Raw genomic sequence first — 18,639 nt, 5'->3', positions numbered from 1 at the left:
AAATCATGCTCCTACCTTGGACCTCCAGCACCAGGTGGTCCACCTCTGCCCCTTCCTAGGTGACCACCTCGCCTCTGCCTGAACCATCTTGGATCCATTCAGGAAGTGGGGATCCATTACGCGTCATGCTCCCAGTTCCTACCGAGACAAAATCAGTCAAGTGTGCATAGCCAGAGAAGAAATAGCTTGCATGTGTTTGAAGCAAGTGTTAAGTTTTGAGTGTACAAAATGTTCTGTAAACAGCTTTAGAGATTGTTTCGGACACATACCGGGTTAGGAACTTCTTGCCTCCTCCATGGCATGAGCCATGCGCAGATAGGCTTCTGGTATGGGTGCCATCACCTCAATGAACACATGCAGCTCCATAACAGGTGAGCGTATTTGGCCTCACCGCCCTTCCTCAGCTCTTCCTCCTTGTAAACATGTTGATTTTAATGATAAACAAGGCATCCGGATACACAGCATTTACATCCTTTGAAGAGGGCAGCTAGGAAATGTCACCATATACCTTATTCTTGTCCCTCATGGACCCTTTCCCCAGAACTGAGATCTTTGCACCGGTCTCTTCCTGGAGTCTCTTGATTGTGCTGCCCTGAGGTCCCAGAAGCTTACCAACAAAGTTGACCTGTAGGGAATATTTTAGCAAAATTAAAGCATTGTATTACAGAAAAGCAGATTAGGTAAATATAACTGCAGGTTTAAATAAAATAATTGGATTGAAATCAGGTAGTAAGAATCACATTCGGCCCAACAATGTCTTAGCACTACAGTAGTTGCTACAGCCCCCTCCTCTTCACACAGAGACTGCATTTTCAGACTACTGCAAAATTGTTCACGCAGAAACAAGCTCAATAGGGCATTGTGTGCTCAACTGGATAAATCATGGGACAGCAAAGCTGAGGGGAAGGGGGTGTCAATCAGATACAGTATTGTCAGACATGTAACAAAATTTTATGTTTAACTTCAGTGTGAAGTTTTTAGGTCCCACTGGGCCCCATTTTAGGAGTCACCAAATGGCTTACTCAGTCGACTGATCAAATCGGCATGGGTAGCCAAGCCCCATGGAGACAACAGGCAGTGGCCATGCCCTGAATGAGTAAAATAAGAGGGAAACACTTACTCTAGGGTACTGTTTAGTAGGAATGAGTACTCGCTCTTTGAGTTTGAGATTCTTGGTAGCAAACAGATCCAGGTAGGTTTCCTTCTCTGGCTCTTTCTTGGTCTCTCCTTTCTGGATCCTCTCAATTTCTGCAAGCAAGAAAAAGGTTTTTAAGCACATCATATTCACAGATGCAGTGACCAATAGTTGCAAGTTACATAGAAATGTATTTGCAACGTTAGCCATATTAGGCCACATATCCTTTATCTTGTAGCAGCATGCACACCACTAAAAACAGTATCTATATATTATAACGTTAATGCTCTTAATATCGAGTTTTTGGGCAAATTCAAATATCAAAAGGAGGTACCATGTAAGAGAGCGTCCCTTGCAAAAATGAGTCCTACTCGATGAGGCGAACTAAAGCTCAGCGAACTTCAGTATTCGCATCAGATTAAATAAAAATTCTTGCATAGATTACATAAACATATTTAAACATCAAATCTACTTCCTTTTTAATTAAATAAACCCCAATACAGTCATTCGAGAGGGTTTGACCCACACCGCCAACAAACACGTGTTTCATGCACCATTGTTCAGGCCTCTGTATGCCAGACCAGTCCAAGAAAAGAAAAGAGATACCAGGGCCCAGCGCCATGCTACCTTTAGCTAGTCTGTGTTAGCCTCGATGAGATATCGTACAAGCACATTACCTGCAGAAATAAGTTTCATGGCGTGCGTGAACGATGAATCCAAGCTGTCTTTTTCAGCCAGGAGCTCCGGGAGGTATTTAGTGTCTTCCATTTTGATTTTCTTCTGTGCTGGGCTCGACTCTACGGCAGACTCAGATTTGCTGTTAGCATCCGCTTGGCTCATAATGCACTAGGACGACCAGATTAACGAACGAAGCCTTGCTAGGTTCGTTATCTTCGCCTGAAATAAGACAAAGTACTAAGTAAACAACGGCGAGTTCCGACTGGTGCGCGATCAACGATTAAGCTGCAAAGCCCCCACCGGTATCTCTCTGTGGCAAGTCGTCTCACTCTCTTCTTCAAAGGACAAAGGAAGAATGGCGCAGCTGCATTTGAGTGTGGAGGGAGGAAGAAGCACGGGAGAAGACAATGACGTCACAGACAGACAGAGTGCACCATGGTAAATCCCCTTCATTTTGATTAAAAACCGATGTTAGAGACACTGGGTACAGGTTTTTTTTGGGGGGGGCTTATCTTATTAGGAAAGAGAAAGGAGTTAATTTAAACCAGGTAACGTTAATGGTCGTCTTAAGACGACAGTATATTCTGTTAACATGGCAAATTTCAGGCTAAACGATAAAACAGTTCTAAATATTGATGCTGATTATCTGTCGATGAAAATAATCAGTCTATTAATTTCAGCTCTTATAATAATATTAATTAAAAATAAGTACTTACTGAGAAGAAATATAGCTTGTATACATTATCATCCTTGACATATTCAATAATAAATAAAATAAAATTTTTGTCCTATCATAAACAGACTGTTGTATAGGAGTCAGTTTTTATGTTTAAAACATACCACTTGGGTTTAGGAAGAAATTCTTATAAACTGGGCCTGGATGAAAACACACACTTTTGCCACTTTAACTGATTTTAGGGGCATTTACTAAACTCTAAAATAATGTATAACTGTTACACTATATCAGATAACAATTTGCGGCACAAAAATTTGTGATCCTTGTACAGGGTCAGTTGAAACAATGGGATGATTTTTAATTATGAAATATAGAAAAGCAAGCAAATCACACATTTGAGAGGGTGTAACCAGCAAATGTTTGTTTTGGGAAACAAACAAATTGACAAATTGTTATCTTTCAATTTTCTATCAATCACCTCATCAATAAAGCTATTGTTTAACTAGTAAAAACACTGTTGGCATCAAGCCAATATGTTACAAAGAAAACGCCCTGTCATTCTTCCATACAGTCTTTGATGTTGACTCATTGGAAGCCTTCCTTTAAGATCCTTTGAACAGACCTAAACAGAGCATTAGTAAAGTACGCTCAAGTAGAAATCAACAAATAAGTATTAGATGACTTAACTGGATGTCTGTGCGTTGAACAATCAGTATTATTAACAATAATGCATACATTTATTTTTGTTGTTGTATGCTGTGTAAGCTCCCATTTACTGCTCTGTCCTCTCCAATGACTAAACATCCATAAAACTTTCAAAAGTAAGATTTTACTTAGAGCACCAGAAATCATTTAATCAATCCCAAAGCAGAAAAATAAACATGTGTTGATTGATACAATGATTAATAAAAAACATCAACATTTCTGGTGATAAATAATAAAAATTTGCAATAGCAATTAAAGTAAAACTGGATTGACAAATGTGTTAAAAACCATTATACATCATTCTAAATCAGTTTTACTTTTCAATGATTTAACAGTTCTATCACATCCATGAAACATATTTCCCTACATATTCTTACAATTCTCGAAAGTCTCACTTTTATTGAAGTTTTTGTGATTTCTGAAATAATGCAGCTCATTAACTACCAATGTCATAACAAATCTATAATCTGTCAAACAGCTTTTCCACTGTAATGTGTGCATCCACAATCACAAGAAATGGCTCCATTAGTAAATAGTTCACCCTACAAGTAGAAAACCAAATCAGTCACATCAATCAATACCCAGTGCCTTAGAGAAAGGGCCATTTAAATTGGCCATGTAGATATTCCAGTTCCATTGAACAAGGAGTGCAGTCCGCTTCTGGTGGTATCGTCAGATATCAATAATGGTAAATATCTCTGGTTTTTCTTTGTCGTGGATCTGCATTGCTGAGTATGTGATGGCTTTAACCTCAGTTCCCTGGATTGACAACAAAGGACATGGTGGAACAGGTTAAAGCCTTCTGTACTTTATTCCATAACTTTATTACATACAGAATTATATTCGGAACAATCTTACAGTGATATTCTTTAGTGGTATCTTCAAACAAGTTTCATTTATTGGCTTACCTGTGGATGCTTTGCCGGAGAGAATTCTTCACCCCAACTTTAATAAACGAAAGAAAAATAATGAGAGATCAGCTTAAGGGAAATAAATACAATAGTTGTTGTCAGATAAGCCGAGTGCAATCAGTTTAGGAAAATACACAGTGCAAATATTTACAGTGTGCAACAGTATTTGAATATGCATAATGTACAAAGTATGGGGAATTGAGGAGATCAAGGAACTGTGATGGGTGACACATTGTCAGTCTGTGTAGCGGGGTGCAAGTGGCAGGTGGGAATGGTGGGACTGTGAGAGGGGTCTATGAGGTTTATGGCCTGAGGGGAAATAAATGAGGCGATGGCATTAAGTCCTAGTTTTTAGGGCTCTCATTCTCATTGTTTGCATCCTCTGCACATTGGCTTCTGGGTGTACAATCATTGGTGTAGAGTGAGTACAGCAGTGGAAAGAGCGCACAGCTCTGAGGGGTACCAGTGCTGAGGTATAGTTGTCTTGAAATGTGGTCACAGACTTTGGCAAAGTGTCTCCTGTTGGAAAGGAAGTTATGAATCCACCGGCAGACAGGAGTGGAGTTCATAGCAGAGGCGTCAACTGTAGTACTATGAAGGTTTAGGTTTAAAATTTGTGCATGTCTGAAGTTCCAGCAGTACTGTTCCAGTTTGTTGTACAGCTGTTTGGCTGACTTTACTGGCTTTCTGAATGTCTCCTTTGCATTTTTCTAAGCCAATCGGTCACCACTCCTGTAGGATTCTTCCATCGTGAATAAAAAGCTTCCTGAGCTCAGTCAGTGGAGTCCGTGCAGTCTCTTACTGTGCATTCAGACCAAATGCGAATTTAATCCACGTAACACTTTCCTCACGGGGGGTTTTATCACTGGACATCCCTGGAGTGTTCACACACAACGCGATAACACGAATAAACACAACTCGCCCTTACTACAGCTGTGTGAACCCAAAGTAAACATTTTGCTGTGATTAAATAGCAACAAATGATCAAACTGATGCTGAAATAACTAAAATATGATGCAGATTTGTTAAATATATGAATTCACGCTTTGTCAGGTCTGTCAGCAAGACAGCAGGACAACAACTTCTAAAATGTTTGTTTTCTGAATGGAGTTCGGCTCGATCAAGGCTATGATATTCTAACTTGGTCACAGTAAAATACAACGATAGCTGGAATAAAGTTACATACACATGTTTTCTGAACTCACCAGGTAGTTCAACCTCCTCGCTTTCTTTTCTCCCAGCAATTTCTCCCTGTTTTGTCCGGTTTTTATATAAATATATAGTGCCAAACAACGCTAACAACACTGGAACCGGATGTGCACAGAATCTAGCTGCTGAGAAGCTCGAGTGAAGATAAATCAACGTTGTAATCCCAAAAACTAAAGTAAAAAGCTAATTTAATAAAAGCAGTTTACTCCGAGCTCCTCCCTTGAGCAAACGGCGTAGTTGTCAGAGCAGAATCCAGTTTGACCATGGGTGTTTATTTGTCCAAAAGCTGGAGCACTGCTCCCTGCTCCTCTAGCCCAAGTTTAGCAGCTCTCAGCTGGCCTGCAGATTTTCAATCGCCTGCTCTGCCTGGCTCTCTCCACACAACGCTCTGAGGCTGTCGGTGACGTATTGACAATCTCAACGTTGATAGAATATCGTGATTTAGCATCATGCAAATTTCTTCGCGTTGCCTTCGCGTCGCCGGCACCGCCCCCTTCGCGCCGCCCGACAGGAAGTCGCGGCTCTACGTGTCTTTGCATTGACTTTGTATGTAAACTCACAGACCCGAACGCTCGCTTTGCTTTTGGTCTGAAAGCACCATTAGAGTCTCTCTGGCCTTAGGGGACCATATTTTCACAGTCCCCCCCCCCCCAATGTGGATACCTTATGCTGCGTTCCAGGCAACCATGAACTCGGAAATTCCCGACCTCCAACTCGAACTATTACCACGCAACGCCACCTGAAGTCGGATTTCCTACTTGTGAACTTGGAGAAAAAATATGTACTCCAACTTCGCGAGTAACAGCTGAATGACGTCACACAACAATGGCAGCGCCCATGGAAACACTCATTGTAAATTGATAAACAATAACCTAAAAGGCAACCAAGCATTTTTGCATGTATTTAATGTATAAATACTATCATATAGTAAAACCTGTTCTGCATGTAAATTGATGTAGAAATATGTTATTAGGTAGCTGGTTACAATAAAGAATCTCATAAAGTCATCTTCTTTGCATAAAAGTTTTTGTTAGAAATGCCAAAACATTTGAAAACAGTAGGAATTATATTCTACAACACTGACTGACTCTTGAGGATTACCAACTGATGTAGCACCATGTACATTGATGTAGAAATATTTTGCCAATGTTATTAGGTAGCTGATTAAAGTAGCCTAAAGAATCTCTGAAAGTCATCTTCTCTACCCAAAAGTTTTTCAGGAAAGTGTTAATGCCCAGAAATGTGAAAACATTTGGAAATATAGCCTACAACTTTTGCTGACTTTTGAGGATTTCTAATTGATGTAGCTACAAGGACACACAGTTAACAAGTAACCTATCGAGTAACAAGTAATTTATCGCTTGTTTTTAATAAAATGGCCATCCTTTTAATTAACACCAAGTGCACTGCTGAGGGTTTAACTGTACACATAAGTTTGTCATTACATTTGGCGTCATGTACCACCATGCAACTGAAACGTTTTAAGGTCAGAAGTCAGATATTTCAGCTTGGAAATTTCCCAGTTCCGACCGGTTTGGAACGCAGCATTATATGCATCCTCGATGGTACTATAGCTGTGAAGAGTGCAATATGTTCTAGTGAAGAGGTACCCAAACTTACCCAATGGAGCGGATCTTGAAGCGCATTCTGTCAACGTGCAAAACTTTGATCTCCTAGTGGATAGATATAACATAATTGTGTCAGGAGAATAACACAGGAAAAGAAATACTCAATTAATAAACATGATCTTAACATAGTGTTCCCATCAAACAAGAATCAAAATACATGTTATGCAAATGGACTCATTCAATAAGCAACTGTGGTACGAAGGGCTTTTAGGGGTACTAACACAGCTTTCCCCAGATAATGTTAGGGTCAATTGCTGAGCCAAAGGTGATAGCCAGTAACTCTCCAAAACAGTAGGTCAGACTCTCCTCTCTGACTCAGCTGCCTTGATAATGACGACACACAACATGACTCAAGATTAACTTAGGTAAGCAGAGTGTCCTGATTTGAACCAATAGACTCTTCACACATATATAGAGGGGTGAAGGATAACTTATTTGGAACTTAGTGAATTTCTGTAAGTCTAGGAAGGATAAATATCCCCAGACAGGAGGTATCCTTCAGATTTGGTGTTGGCATTGCATGTGCTCACACCATTCACACGTTGTATGCTGGCACTGTATCTCCTCAGCCGAGTCTCATTAAACCATGCTGTGTAAGCCTTCATTTCATCAGTCTCCAAGACTTCTTCATCACACATGAACCTAACTCACTTTATTTCCATAACAAGTGGCACATGTTATAATGTAAATCCCTTTCAGGACCACATGAGTCTAGAGGCTGGTTGTAGGACAAGCACATGGTGAGTTAACAGTCTCTACACTATCTGACTGGCATATCTTTGTACTATGGGACACCCATGTGGACAAGTGGATAACAGGCAAACTCCACCAAGAAAAAAACAGAGCCAACATAAAAGACTATGGTTCTACCATACAACCCCAGTCACCTACCCACCTAGATGTTTTTTAAAATTCCAGCACTCCATAAATGACGACCGACCAACACACTCACCCTGGGAACAAAAAAGAGGTCTGCACTAAACTTGAACAACCAGTCATCTAGGAAGTGGAAAAGAAGGGACTCCATGTCTTCACCTTTTGAGAAGGGAAAAGTTTGCATAGAGTTTAGTTTCACTGATCTGGAACCATCAACGCTGATGTAAACAGAACAGAAACTGTTGAATGAGGCTTGTGTTGAACAGACTGCGACCAAACGGTCTGTGCTCTCACCCTCTGATTCCACATCAACAGTATCAACCGGTTCCACTGTCTCTGTGTCCGTCATGTAGCCGAACATGCCCATGGCACACTGCTCGAAGGCTTCCTCCAGAGAGTCACCCCAGGAGTGAATTCTTGGGAGATGGAGCAGGAAATATGATAATGATGACTACTGAACAACAGAGAAACACAAGGACTGACAAATACTAGATGGAATATATTAAAACACACTCACTGTACATCCGCTGTATGATCCAGGTCTGTAATAGTAAAACACAAGGTGACATGATGAGCCAGGGCATGCTGTCAGACTAACTTGGATCAGCGGGACAGATATGAGAATACTCTCTTCTATGAATGGCATGTCACTTAATTTAGATAAACTTTTTTATTTAATTAGAGCATAAGCATTACGTTAGCTATTAGTCAGCTGACGTTCGAGACGGGAAAATATTTCAGATTACTGTTTTCACAGGTAACGTTAAAAGTAAACAAGCTAAGCTAGCTACATTATCTTCAGACTTACATTCATATTTCTTGATGACTGGTGGGTATTTTGACTTGATAGCTTTCTGCGCCTCTGTCAGTTCTAGCTGACGGGTGTCCATTGTAGCTGTGAGGTTGTTCAACGTTGAGAAATACTATCACATCTGATCTTTACCAAGTCGGTGTGTTACAACCACCCACCGTTCGCAAAGGAGACGGTTCACGTAAGAGTCATTTCCTCTATCTGTGACACGTGGGTTTCTGCCTCGCCCCTTAATAAAAACATGCGCCCATTTAGTAGCCTAGCTGTGGTCCTTGTCTTCTTCTTCTTCTTCTGCTTTGGGTTTTTACGGTAGCTGGCATCCATTGAGTTGCATTACTGCCACCTTCCGGCTTTATTTACCCTTTACTTTCATTCATATAAAAACCGCCTATCTAATCCAGTCGCCCTCAGAAAACCAAATATCCATTCCCTACACTCCACACTTTCTCCATACTCCAATAAACTTTTTACTGTATTATCTACCTGTCCTATTTTTTTTTAACTGTGTTATCATTTCTTGTCTTTCCTCAGTAAATTTCCTGCATGTTGTAAGAATATGTTCTACTGTTTCAGCCTCCTGACATTGTTCACACTGTCCTGTAGGATGTTTTCCTGTAATTAAAAGTGTGCTGTTAAGATTGCTATGCCCAATTCTCAGCCTGCTTATTATCACTATATAAAGGTTATTAGTAAGATATAGGCCTATCTGTATTTGTTTTTTTGTTTTTTTGTTTTTGTAATTTGTATCTGTTAAACTGAATGGTCTTTGTTGGATTGATCTTGTTATGTCCTATTCCTTTGCAATTTACTCCATCGCACTGTGTACATGTGTACATGTATGCATGCGTGTGTATATGCACCTGTATATCTCATTCACCTCTGACATGTACATAATAATAATACCAACAATGGTAATAATAATTTACTCCTGTTTGACCTCTGGTCATTGCACTATTGTCTCAATCTGTGTATATTGTTTTTATTCATAATGTCTATTTATGTGTTCTTTATACTGTTGCCTGTGTCTGATTTTATTGTATTATTGTATAAGTAAGCACATCGTGAGCAATGTACAATCAAATTCCTCCTATGTGTACACATACCTGGCAATAAAAGCTGAGTCTGATTCTGAAACATTTTTTATTTTGTTGCAAACTGCTTTGGCAACATTGTTTAAATGAAACATTCATGACACTAAAGTGAACTTAAAGATTATTACCTAAGGATAACAGCTTGCAAGCAAAACCCAATATGCGTCCATTCATCCACACGACGTTCCCAGAGTAACGTTCCCAACACTTTCACATGCGGTGGAAACCACGCCCACTTGTTGACATTGCCAAAGCAACTGTGAAATATAAACATGTAAATATGTTACTATTTTATTAATTAGCTATTACCATTTCATACCATTGACGCAGCTTCCAATGCGCCTTTATTACAACCACCAGAGCCGTTAAATAAGTTACAACAACTGTTAGTGTTACGCAGAGCCCTTTCTCTATAGGGCTCTGGTGCTGCGGATGCCGTAATGTGTTGCTGTAGCAACTTCCTGTCGGTTTTGGTGAGTTGTGATTGGCCGATCTTGTTGCATGGAGTTGGCGCCATCGTAAGCATCAGCGCTTCCTTTAGAGCAGAGAACTGCTACTCTTTGCCACTATTAGCGGTTTAACTAAGACGCAATGGCTGATAAAGACGGTATGGGTGTTCACATTTCTGAGTTACATGATTAAATGTGTGCGTATGTTGTCCAGAATGATAGAAAGTACCGGTGGATGTTGGCGCGCCAGCCATCATATCCTTTCATGTCACACACACCAGTTAACTAGCTAAGGTTAGCTGCTAGCAGGCTGGCTATAACATTACATGCTTTTCAATGTAGTAGTGCTGGTTAACTTACTGTCCCACATGTAATGATGTTTTGCTTTGGATCTTCCTCACGAGCTGATTTAGGCGTTGTACCCATGCAGCTGACAGTATCTTTTCAGCAAAATAAAGGTTCATTTAACAAGTAAAAGACTTGACTGGAAAACTTAAGGAGTATGTTAAAGTAAAGTCACCCCAATATCCTCTATTCAGTCCAAGCAAATTAGATGCTGAATGACTTCATTATAACGTAGCTTTGTGTTGCTGGTAAATATTACTTTTGCAGCTGCATTTGATGATGCTGTGGAGGAAAGGATGATCAATGAGGAGTACAAGATCTGGAAGAAGAACACCCCTTTCCTTTACGACCTAGTCATGACACACGCCCTGGAGTGGCCCAGCCTCACTGCCCAGTGGCTGCCTGATGTCACCAGGTGAGCAGAGGTCTGCTGCACCTTGACAAACACCAAAACATAACACAAGGGAGGATTTTTTAAATGAATGAATAAATTATATGTATTTTGTTTATCTCTCACAGGCCAGAAGGGAAGGACTACAGCGTGCACAGGCTGGTCCTGGGGACACACACTTCCGATGAGCAGAACCACCTTGTGATTGCTAGTGTTCAGCTCCCAAATGATGATGCCCAGTTTGATGCCTCACACTACGACAGCGAGAAAGGAGGTGAGGAATGAGATGTGCGCGGGAAGCTTTGTTGTGTTAAAAACTAGAGTGTACTATATGCTGTGCCTAGCTGTTGAATGCTCACAGTAAATGTATTAATGGATAAACTATGTTTCAAATGATAATGACATTTAAATTCATAGCCATTATTCACATACAGAACCAAGTCGAATATATTAAAGAAAGTAATTCACATAGCCGCAGCTAGGCCTGTGTGGCATTTCAATATTAACGTTGTTGTCATTCAGTGTATTCAGTGTCTCAAACAAGTTCTTATATTTGAATATTGTGGTTCACAGTTCTTCTCACTGAATGAATAAAGTACAATTTTGCTGAAGTCTTTAATGCTTCAGAAAATATGGGTACGTATTTTTGGTTTAGATTAAATTTTAGTTAGTAAAATGCAACAAACATACATACAACCATTTAACTGTCTTAGTAGAACAGAATATCATTCAACACATTCGCCACCACCATCATATTCATCTGTTGTCCTTTAATTCAGAATTTGGAGGCTTTGGGTCTGTAAGTGGGAAGATAGAGATTGAGATCAAGATCAACCATGAAGGAGAAGTGAACCGAGCCCGGTACATGCCTCAGAATCCTTGCATCATTGCCACTAAGACTCCCACCAGCGACGTGCTTGTCTTTGATTACACGAAGCACCCCTCCAAGCCTGGTAGGATTACATCCATTTTCTCAAGAGTTTTTCAAGTGTGTTCTTTCCGCAGAATTTTTGTGAACATTTGATTTTATTTATCCTGAAGACCCATCTGGAGAATGCACCCCAGATCTACGTTTGAGAGGCCACCAGAAGGAGGGCTATGGCCTCTCATGGAACCCAAATCTCAGCGGCTGCCTCCTCAGTGCTTCAGATGACCATGTAAGCAACCTGTTGCAACATACCTGAGTCTCTTCATGTTTTAGCTCGTTTAAATGGAATCTTATGTTTTCCTGTGGCTCATTGTTAAGTCTTTAATCATTAGTGTAGGATATTAAAATAATCATTAATTATTACAAATTAACCTGTTTGTTACTGTTTTACTTAACTAGTCTTTAACTTGTGTTGACCTTTCGGTTGTTGCTACTGCAAAGTATTTTGTAACTTTGAAAGTGCCCTTTAAAACTTTTATATTATTAATATATTTCCATACCCATCTCTCCTCTCCCTTACAGACTATCTGCCTGTGGGACATCAGCACAGTGCCCAAGGAGGGAAAGATTGTGGATGCAAAGACCATCTTCACAGGACACACTGCTGTGGTGGAGGATGTTTCCTGGCACCTGCTCCATGAGTCACTCTTTGGATCCGTCGCGGATGACCAGAAACTCATGATGTGAGCAGCTCTTAAGTTGGTAACAAAATTAATTACCCACTCACGAGAAACAAAGTTGTTGTTCTGTTTCTGTTTTGTTCCCTAACAATGGCGCTTTTGTCTGTCTTGGCACAGCTGGGACACGCGGTCCAACAACACCTCCAAGCCCAGCCATGCAGTGGACGCCCACACCGCTGAGGTCAACTGCCTGTCTTCAATCCCTACAGCGAGTTCATCCTGGCCACGGGCTCGCAGATAAGGTGGGTCCTCACTTTCTCTGCAGAACTGTTGCATAGCGTGTTGCTGTCCCCTGATTTAGGATCTGTTCTACTTTTATTTTTAGACTGTGGCACTTTGGGACCTGAGGAACCTGAAGCTGAAGCTGCACTCATTTGAGTCTCACAAGGACGAGATCTTTCAGGTAAGACCCAGTCTTTATATAATAATGGATAACTGAGTTTTATTATTTTGAATGTTGATTGATTTGATATGAGTCTGGATTTTTTTTTGGTTCTTTAAAGCTTGGTTAAAATGTATCTGTTGTCAGAGCATAAAGTCCTTAAGCCCACACCTACATTTAATTAATATAGAATGACCATACGAGTATGTGAAAATGAAAATGCAATGGATGCTTTATTGCATTTTGATTTTCACTCAACACATACATATGTAGAAAATTATAATGATGTTGTGGAATTACATTTTAATTTTCAAGTTTACATTATCATGTTAAATTAGTCCCCTGTAGGCTTCCATAGTAAACATTGTAGATCACAATGTAAAACAAAATAATAAAATGCAGGAACACACATACGAAATATCAGTGGATCTATTGCCCCAGTGCAGGCGGGGAAGCTTCCTAAACACCTACCTCATGTATCTAAAATCATGTGATCAGCTCTCAGCCAATCATATGAATGCTGATCATGGTTTCAACTCTACTCATTTTGCCTTTGTTTCAAAATCACTTTTGTTTTAATTCTAAAAATTCTTTTAGCCTGAATTTGTTGAGCCACATCTGAAGAACAGGGCTCTAGTCAGTTAAATTAATCAGAAACCAGTTCGTTGCAGTGTTGTTTTGAGGCTGATGTGGAGGTAAGTTGGGCTTTTAATGTCAGTAAACGAAAACTAAAACTACAGATGGCCAGTGGAATCATAAGAGAAAGAGACGACTTAAGGAGCGCTGTAGCTCATTAATCATGTTGTACAATGTGGCATACGTGCCTCTCAAGCACACATGCCAGTTCTACATTTACCTAGCGTCTGGCTGCATGACATCCTCGCCTAACCCTAACAGGTTCAGTGGTCTCCTCATAACGAAACCATCCTGGCCTCCAGCGGCACTGACAGGAGGCTCAACGTGTGGGACCTCAGCAAGATCGGAGAGGAACAGTCACCAGAGGATGCTGAGGATGGCCCTCCTGAGCTGCTGGTCGGTTGTGACAAAAACAGTTACTGTTCATGTGTATTTGTGAATGTGTTTGTTTTTGTTGAATGTAAAGTGCTGTAGCTTTCCCTCCTTCTCTCTTTAGTTCATCCACGGCGGACACACAGCTAAGATCTCAGACTTCTCTTGGAACCCCAACGAGCCTTGGGTCATATGTTCTGTGTCAGAAGACAACATCATGCAAGTCTGGCAGATGGTAAGCGCTTCGTTTGTCAGAGGATCATAAAATTATGTGGATATATAAAGGACTGTAAATTTCAGACACAGCACAGAGTTTATTGTGAAGTGCATTTATTAACAGTGAACACAAGTTAACAGTGAATATACACTGAACAAAATTATAAACGCAACACTTTTGTTTTTGCCCCCATTCATCATGAGCTGAACTCAAAGATCTAAGACTTTCTCTATGTACACAAAAGGCCCATTTCTTTCAAATATTGGTTCACAGATCTGTCAATCTGTGTTAGTGAGCACTTCTCCTTTACTGAGATAATCCATCCACCTCACAGGTGTGGCATATCAAGATGATGATCAGACAGCATGGCTATTGCACAGGCGTGTTTTAGGGTGGCCACAATAAAAGGCCACTCAAAAATGGGTCCGGAAACCAATCAGATGAGCTTCCCTGAGACGGTTCCTGACAGTTTGTGCAGAAATACTTTGATACTGATTGTTGCAGCAGCTGTCCGGGTGGCTGGTCTCGGGTGATCTTGGAGGTGAAGACGCTGGATGTGGAGGTCCTGGGCTGGTGTGGTTACACGTGGTCTGCGGTTGTGAGACCGGTTACATGTACTGCCAAATTCTCTGAAATGCCTTTGGAGACGGCTTATGGAAATGAACATTCAATTCATGGGCAACAGCTCTGGTGGACATTCCTGTCAGATTGCCAATTGCACGCTTCCTCAAAACTTGCAACATCTGTGGCATTGTGCTGTGTGATAGAACAGCACATTTTCGAGTGGCCTTTTATTGTGGCCAGCCTAAGGCACACCTGTGCAATACCAATGCTGTCTGATCAGCATCTTGATATGCCACACCTGTGAGGTGGATGGATTATCTCAGTAAAGGAGAAGTGCTCACTAACACAGATTTTGACAGATTTGTGAACAACATTTGAGAGAAATACGCCTTTTGTGTACATAGAGAAAGTATTAGATCTTTGAGTTCAGCTCATGATGAATAGGGGCAAAAAAGGTGTTTGTTCAGTGTACATTTGAATTGTTTCTTTTTACAGGCTGAAAATATCTACAATGACGAGGACCCAGAAGGTGCTGCAGATGCAGAGGTCCAGGCATGAGTCCAGTCTCCACGTCTCTTCATTTGACCTGCTTGTTAAAAATGTGCATAAGCAGTAATGTGTTTCTAAAATACATTTTGGGCAGCAGTCAGATTTTTAGATATTTTAGTTTTTTCGAATCCCCAGAACTTAACTTTACTCTGGTCTGTGATGAAACGGCCTCAGATGCATCCAACTTTCAGGTTTGGTTTTTTCCTCTTGATCAGTTGTGCTGAAAACATTTATACAGAGATCCATTTTTATTAAAGTTGTACATATTATAGTTTTTTCTTTCTTGTATTTGCTTGATATACATAGTATACATTCTCCAGATTGTGTGTTGTCACCTGTATGTGTTTTTTATTTGATGTTTTTCTGTGCTGCATCTGAAATTTTGTGTCCTTGAGTATATTCATAATAAAATATTTACAGTTAATCTTTTTGCCTTGTTTCTTGGCACAGCATGACAGATGTTAAGTTAGTACTTGAGTAATTTCCTGTAAAATATGGATTAATAAGTAAATAAGTCTAGAAGTAGAAGCAAAAAAATACTAAGTTTGAATAATTCTGCACATTGTTTGTTTTTATCTTTTTGACATTAAATGTAAATACAGTGTCGTGGTTTGGTCTAGTGTAGATAATAGACTTAAAATATATCCACCGAAATTAGAAATTAGGGATCCACCTCGGTGGTTTCACTGGGTTCATCACAGCCTCTAAGTATTTATTTTTAAATTCTCACAATGTCTCAGTTAAAGAGTAAAAGGATCTGAGTCAACCTACCTCAGAAATGTCAGCTCTTTTACAAGGCCATCCTTATGATCCTCCAAGTCTTTCTTAGAGTTTCTTTGAACCTCAAACTCCACTTGTAGTTCCCTCAGAGTCTCTTTTAATGACTCCACAGTCTCCTGTGCAATGTAGAGAAACATTGACCTATTTTCACCAAACATCCTAAAAAATTGTCCTTCCTGACTTCAGTCACTGTACCTTGTATTGTGCAACGCTCTCCTCCCTCTCCCTCTCCATCAGAGCGATCCTCTCCACCAGACAGGCTCTCTGCACCTCCAGTCTCTGTATGTCCTCTCTCAGGGGCCCAATGCTGGCCCTCAGGTCTATGGCCTGCTCCCTGCTCTTTCTCAGGGCGTCCTCCCCAATCTGCTTTCTTCTCAGGAGGGCCGTGAGTCGAGGCTCGTACCAACTCTCCAGTGCCCTCATGCTGCCACTGAGCCGCCGCTGCAGTCTGACAGAAGCCTGGCGGCATTGACTGACATCACTCATGGCCCTGGGCCTGCAGGGTTTGTTGGCCCGGTCCCTCAGGGAGTTTACTTGGTTCTGGTAGGCCTCCTGGAGCTGGGACAACTCCTGGGTGAGACTTTGGATGTGGGCCTTGAGCTCCTCCTATGGACAAAATTTAAAAAACAGACATGGAGAGCAAAGCTAGTGTAAACAAGGTTTTTTCAGAAAAAAAACTGGAGGGGACAGTTGTTCATTAAGATTTAACATGAAATTTGTAGATAAGTAAACAAACAATTAGCAATGCAATGTATGCAATTACGCCGAACAAAACAGTAGAAAACCGAGAAGATTTAGCCTGAAGCTTCAAATAATTGTGCCAATCCTTATTTAGCTACAACACTGCCTATTTGATGCCAGACTTTACCAACATGCTACTCTGGTCTTACATTTTTATATATATCATATAACGTACAAAGTGTGCTATGTGTTTTCAGTTCCTCAGCTGTTCCATAAATCCATCACTTTAACAGGTCACTATTGAAGTATGGAAAATGCATTTGTATTTGTTCTATATATGTTTCTTCATACTTTTACACAGTACGTAATGTATGGGACTATCAAGTGAAGTGAACAATATAAAATATAATGTGTGTACATGTGCTTGATTTCATACAATTTTCTAATAGAGACAATGTGGCTTTAACATAATTTATATGTAGGTTCCAACATAATGTATTATCTGGTTTCACTCCCAGACACAATGTGAATTTGCTTTGTAGATTTCATAATGATGATGATCACTTGTCTTCTGCTGCGTGCCTTAAATTTAGCATTGATCCCTGTTTGTTGCACACAGAACTTTTATGTAATCTTTTAGTATTTGCTGCAAAACCAAATGTCCACTTGGTACATGGGAATATGAAAGGAGTAACTTATATATTATCTATATATCTATACTTATAGATGTGAAAACACCTCTCAAACTGCAGAACAAAAACACAATGATCTGCTATAACCTGCCACAGGAAGTCAATCCTCTAGGTGTCAAGAATCCAGCGGCTCCTACCTGCGTAACTGCGGACTCAGCCACCTCGTACTGCTGTGCAGCCAGCGTCACCTGGCTCTGGATGCAGTCTTTGGCAGTGGCAAACAGTTTCCTCTTCACCTGTTGCACTTCCTCGTAAACGGCGATATAATCCATCTGAGCCAGCATGAGCAGCCTCTTCGTCTCCATCAGCCTCCCTCTCAGGTGCTCCACAACTCGCAGCATGGGTTCCTGCAGACGGAGGAGCTCTTGTATCAGCTCATTCCTCTGCATCTCCAGGTGGGACACTTGCTGGATGCACTGGTCGAAAAGCTGTCCCAAGCTGTCCATGACTGCCTGGTCCATTTGTGTTATGGGATGTGGTGTACACTCATCTGGGGGAATATTTGTCTCTGTTTCAGAGTCAGTATGGATGCTGTCTGTGATATCAACAAATCTAATGTGTGAGTCCTCAGATACCACATCTTTCTCATTCTCTGCTGATGTTTGATTGTCCATGGCCTTCTGAGAGGGAAACCAGAAGAAAGGAAAAGGAGAGAAGGGTCATTAATCAAATGAGCCACAGCAATAAATGATGAGATGTTGGTTTTCAAATCCCTCTAATCAACTCGTCCCTTTTAGGTTGTTTTGCATAAGAAAGCAATGTAAATGTAATCATGTGTAAAATTCTGAAAGAAATCTTCAGTTCATTGTCAGTAACAATTCATATTAACTTATATTCCCACTTACTTTGTTTGGAGTTGACAGTCCAGACAGCTGTAAAGACAGTTTGCGTTTAACTTTAAGGACAGCTCTGCGCTGTGTCTGTCTCTAGGAAAACAGAGGCACACTTTGTGTTTATTAATAACACTGGAGGCACGGGGGGAACGGGGGAAACTCTATCTAGACTCTCTCAGACCCCCACTTGGGATCACAAACTGTGTCAGTGCTGGGGGCAGACTGGCCTACATGCTCTGGATGCATCAGCAAACACACGTCTGAACCGGCATGGGTACCAGAGAGAGCTATATTTATGCAGCTTTACAGCCTATTTTTTATGTGCATCTAAGAAGGCAGTGACATCATGACTGAAAACTGTTTGAGCAATAACTTCATTTAACTTGCCACCTGAAAACATTTTGCCTCAGACTGCTGCCG

The 18,639-nt window shown here is 40.7% G+C and overlaps 3 protein-coding genes and 1 pseudogene across 3 annotated transcripts; 1 reads left to right on the top strand and 3 right to left on the bottom strand.

Moving 5' to 3' along the window:
• Positions 1 to 273: 273 nt before the first annotated feature.
• On the bottom strand, positions 274 to 2,207 carry LOC119910834 (KH domain-containing, RNA-binding, signal transduction-associated protein 1-like). The gene is given in 5 exon segments (XM_038729628.1): positions 274 to 368; positions 371 to 413; positions 509 to 625; positions 1,121 to 1,248; positions 1,813 to 2,207. Coding segments are annotated over 5 exon segments (546 nt in total). The 5' UTR covers positions 1,976 to 2,207.
• A 1,091-nt stretch (positions 2,208 to 3,298) lies between these two features.
• LOC119910642 (protein archease) lies at positions 3,299 to 8,890 on the bottom strand. The gene is made up of 7 exons (XM_038729351.1): positions 8,627 to 8,890; positions 8,336 to 8,360; positions 8,113 to 8,234; positions 7,895 to 7,977; positions 6,935 to 6,987; positions 4,103 to 4,139; positions 3,299 to 3,953 (listed from the first exon to the last, which is right to left on the bottom strand). The coding sequence occupies exons 1-7, from the start codon at positions 8,706 to 8,708 to the stop codon at positions 3,867 to 3,869; spliced, it is 489 nt and encodes a 162-aa protein (XP_038585279.1). The 5' UTR covers positions 8,709 to 8,890; the 3' UTR covers positions 3,299 to 3,866.
• Positions 8,891 to 10,190: 1,300 nt separating this feature from the next.
• Positions 10,191 to 15,657, top strand: LOC119910820 (annotated as a pseudogene).
• Positions 15,318 to 18,378, bottom strand: LOC119910819 (syncoilin-like). The gene is made up of 5 exons (XM_038729617.1): positions 18,232 to 18,378; positions 17,524 to 18,006; positions 16,209 to 16,619; positions 16,005 to 16,129; positions 15,318 to 15,453 (listed from the first exon to the last, which is right to left on the bottom strand). The coding sequence occupies exons 2-5, from the start codon at positions 17,998 to 18,000 to the stop codon at positions 15,378 to 15,380; spliced, it is 1,089 nt and encodes a 362-aa protein (XP_038585545.1). The 5' UTR covers positions 18,001 to 18,006; positions 18,232 to 18,378; the 3' UTR covers positions 15,318 to 15,377.
• Positions 18,379 to 18,639: the final 261 nt, after the last annotated feature.

This window comes from Micropterus salmoides, unplaced genomic scaffold (genome assembly GCF_014851395.1).
Source record: "Micropterus salmoides isolate LMB-PRFRI ecotype aquatic unplaced genomic scaffold, ASM1485139v1 Ms_hic_scaffold_19, whole genome shotgun sequence".
In the NCBI taxonomy this organism is placed as follows: domain Eukaryota; kingdom Metazoa; phylum Chordata; class Actinopteri; order Centrarchiformes; family Centrarchidae; genus Micropterus; species Micropterus salmoides.
This window is presented reverse-complemented; position numbering and strand designations above follow the sequence as displayed.

Coding starts and splice junctions, on each gene's coding strand:
- LOC119910642 (XM_038729351.1), bottom strand. CDS start 8,708: ATGGACACCCGTCAGCTAGAACTGACAGAGGCGCAGAAAGCTATCAAG. Junction 8,361..8,626: donor AGTCATCAAGAAATATGAAT/GTAAGTCTGAAG, acceptor TTACTATTACAG/ACCTGGATCATACAGCGGAT. Junction 6,988..7,894: donor ACCTCTTTTTTGTTCCCAGG/GTGAGTGTGTTG, acceptor TCTATCCACTAG/GAGATCAAAGTTTTGCACGT.
- LOC119910819 (XM_038729617.1), bottom strand. CDS start 18,000: ATGGACAATCAAACATCAGCAGAGAATGAGAAAGATGTGGTATCTGAG. Junction 16,130..16,208: donor AGAGCGTTGCACAATACAAG/GTACAGTGACTG, acceptor TACATTGCACAG/GAGACTGTGGAGTCATTAAA. Junction 15,454..16,004: donor AAAGAGCTGACATTTCTGAG/GTAGGTTGACTC, acceptor AAATGTTTTCAG/CACAACTGATCAAGAGGAAA.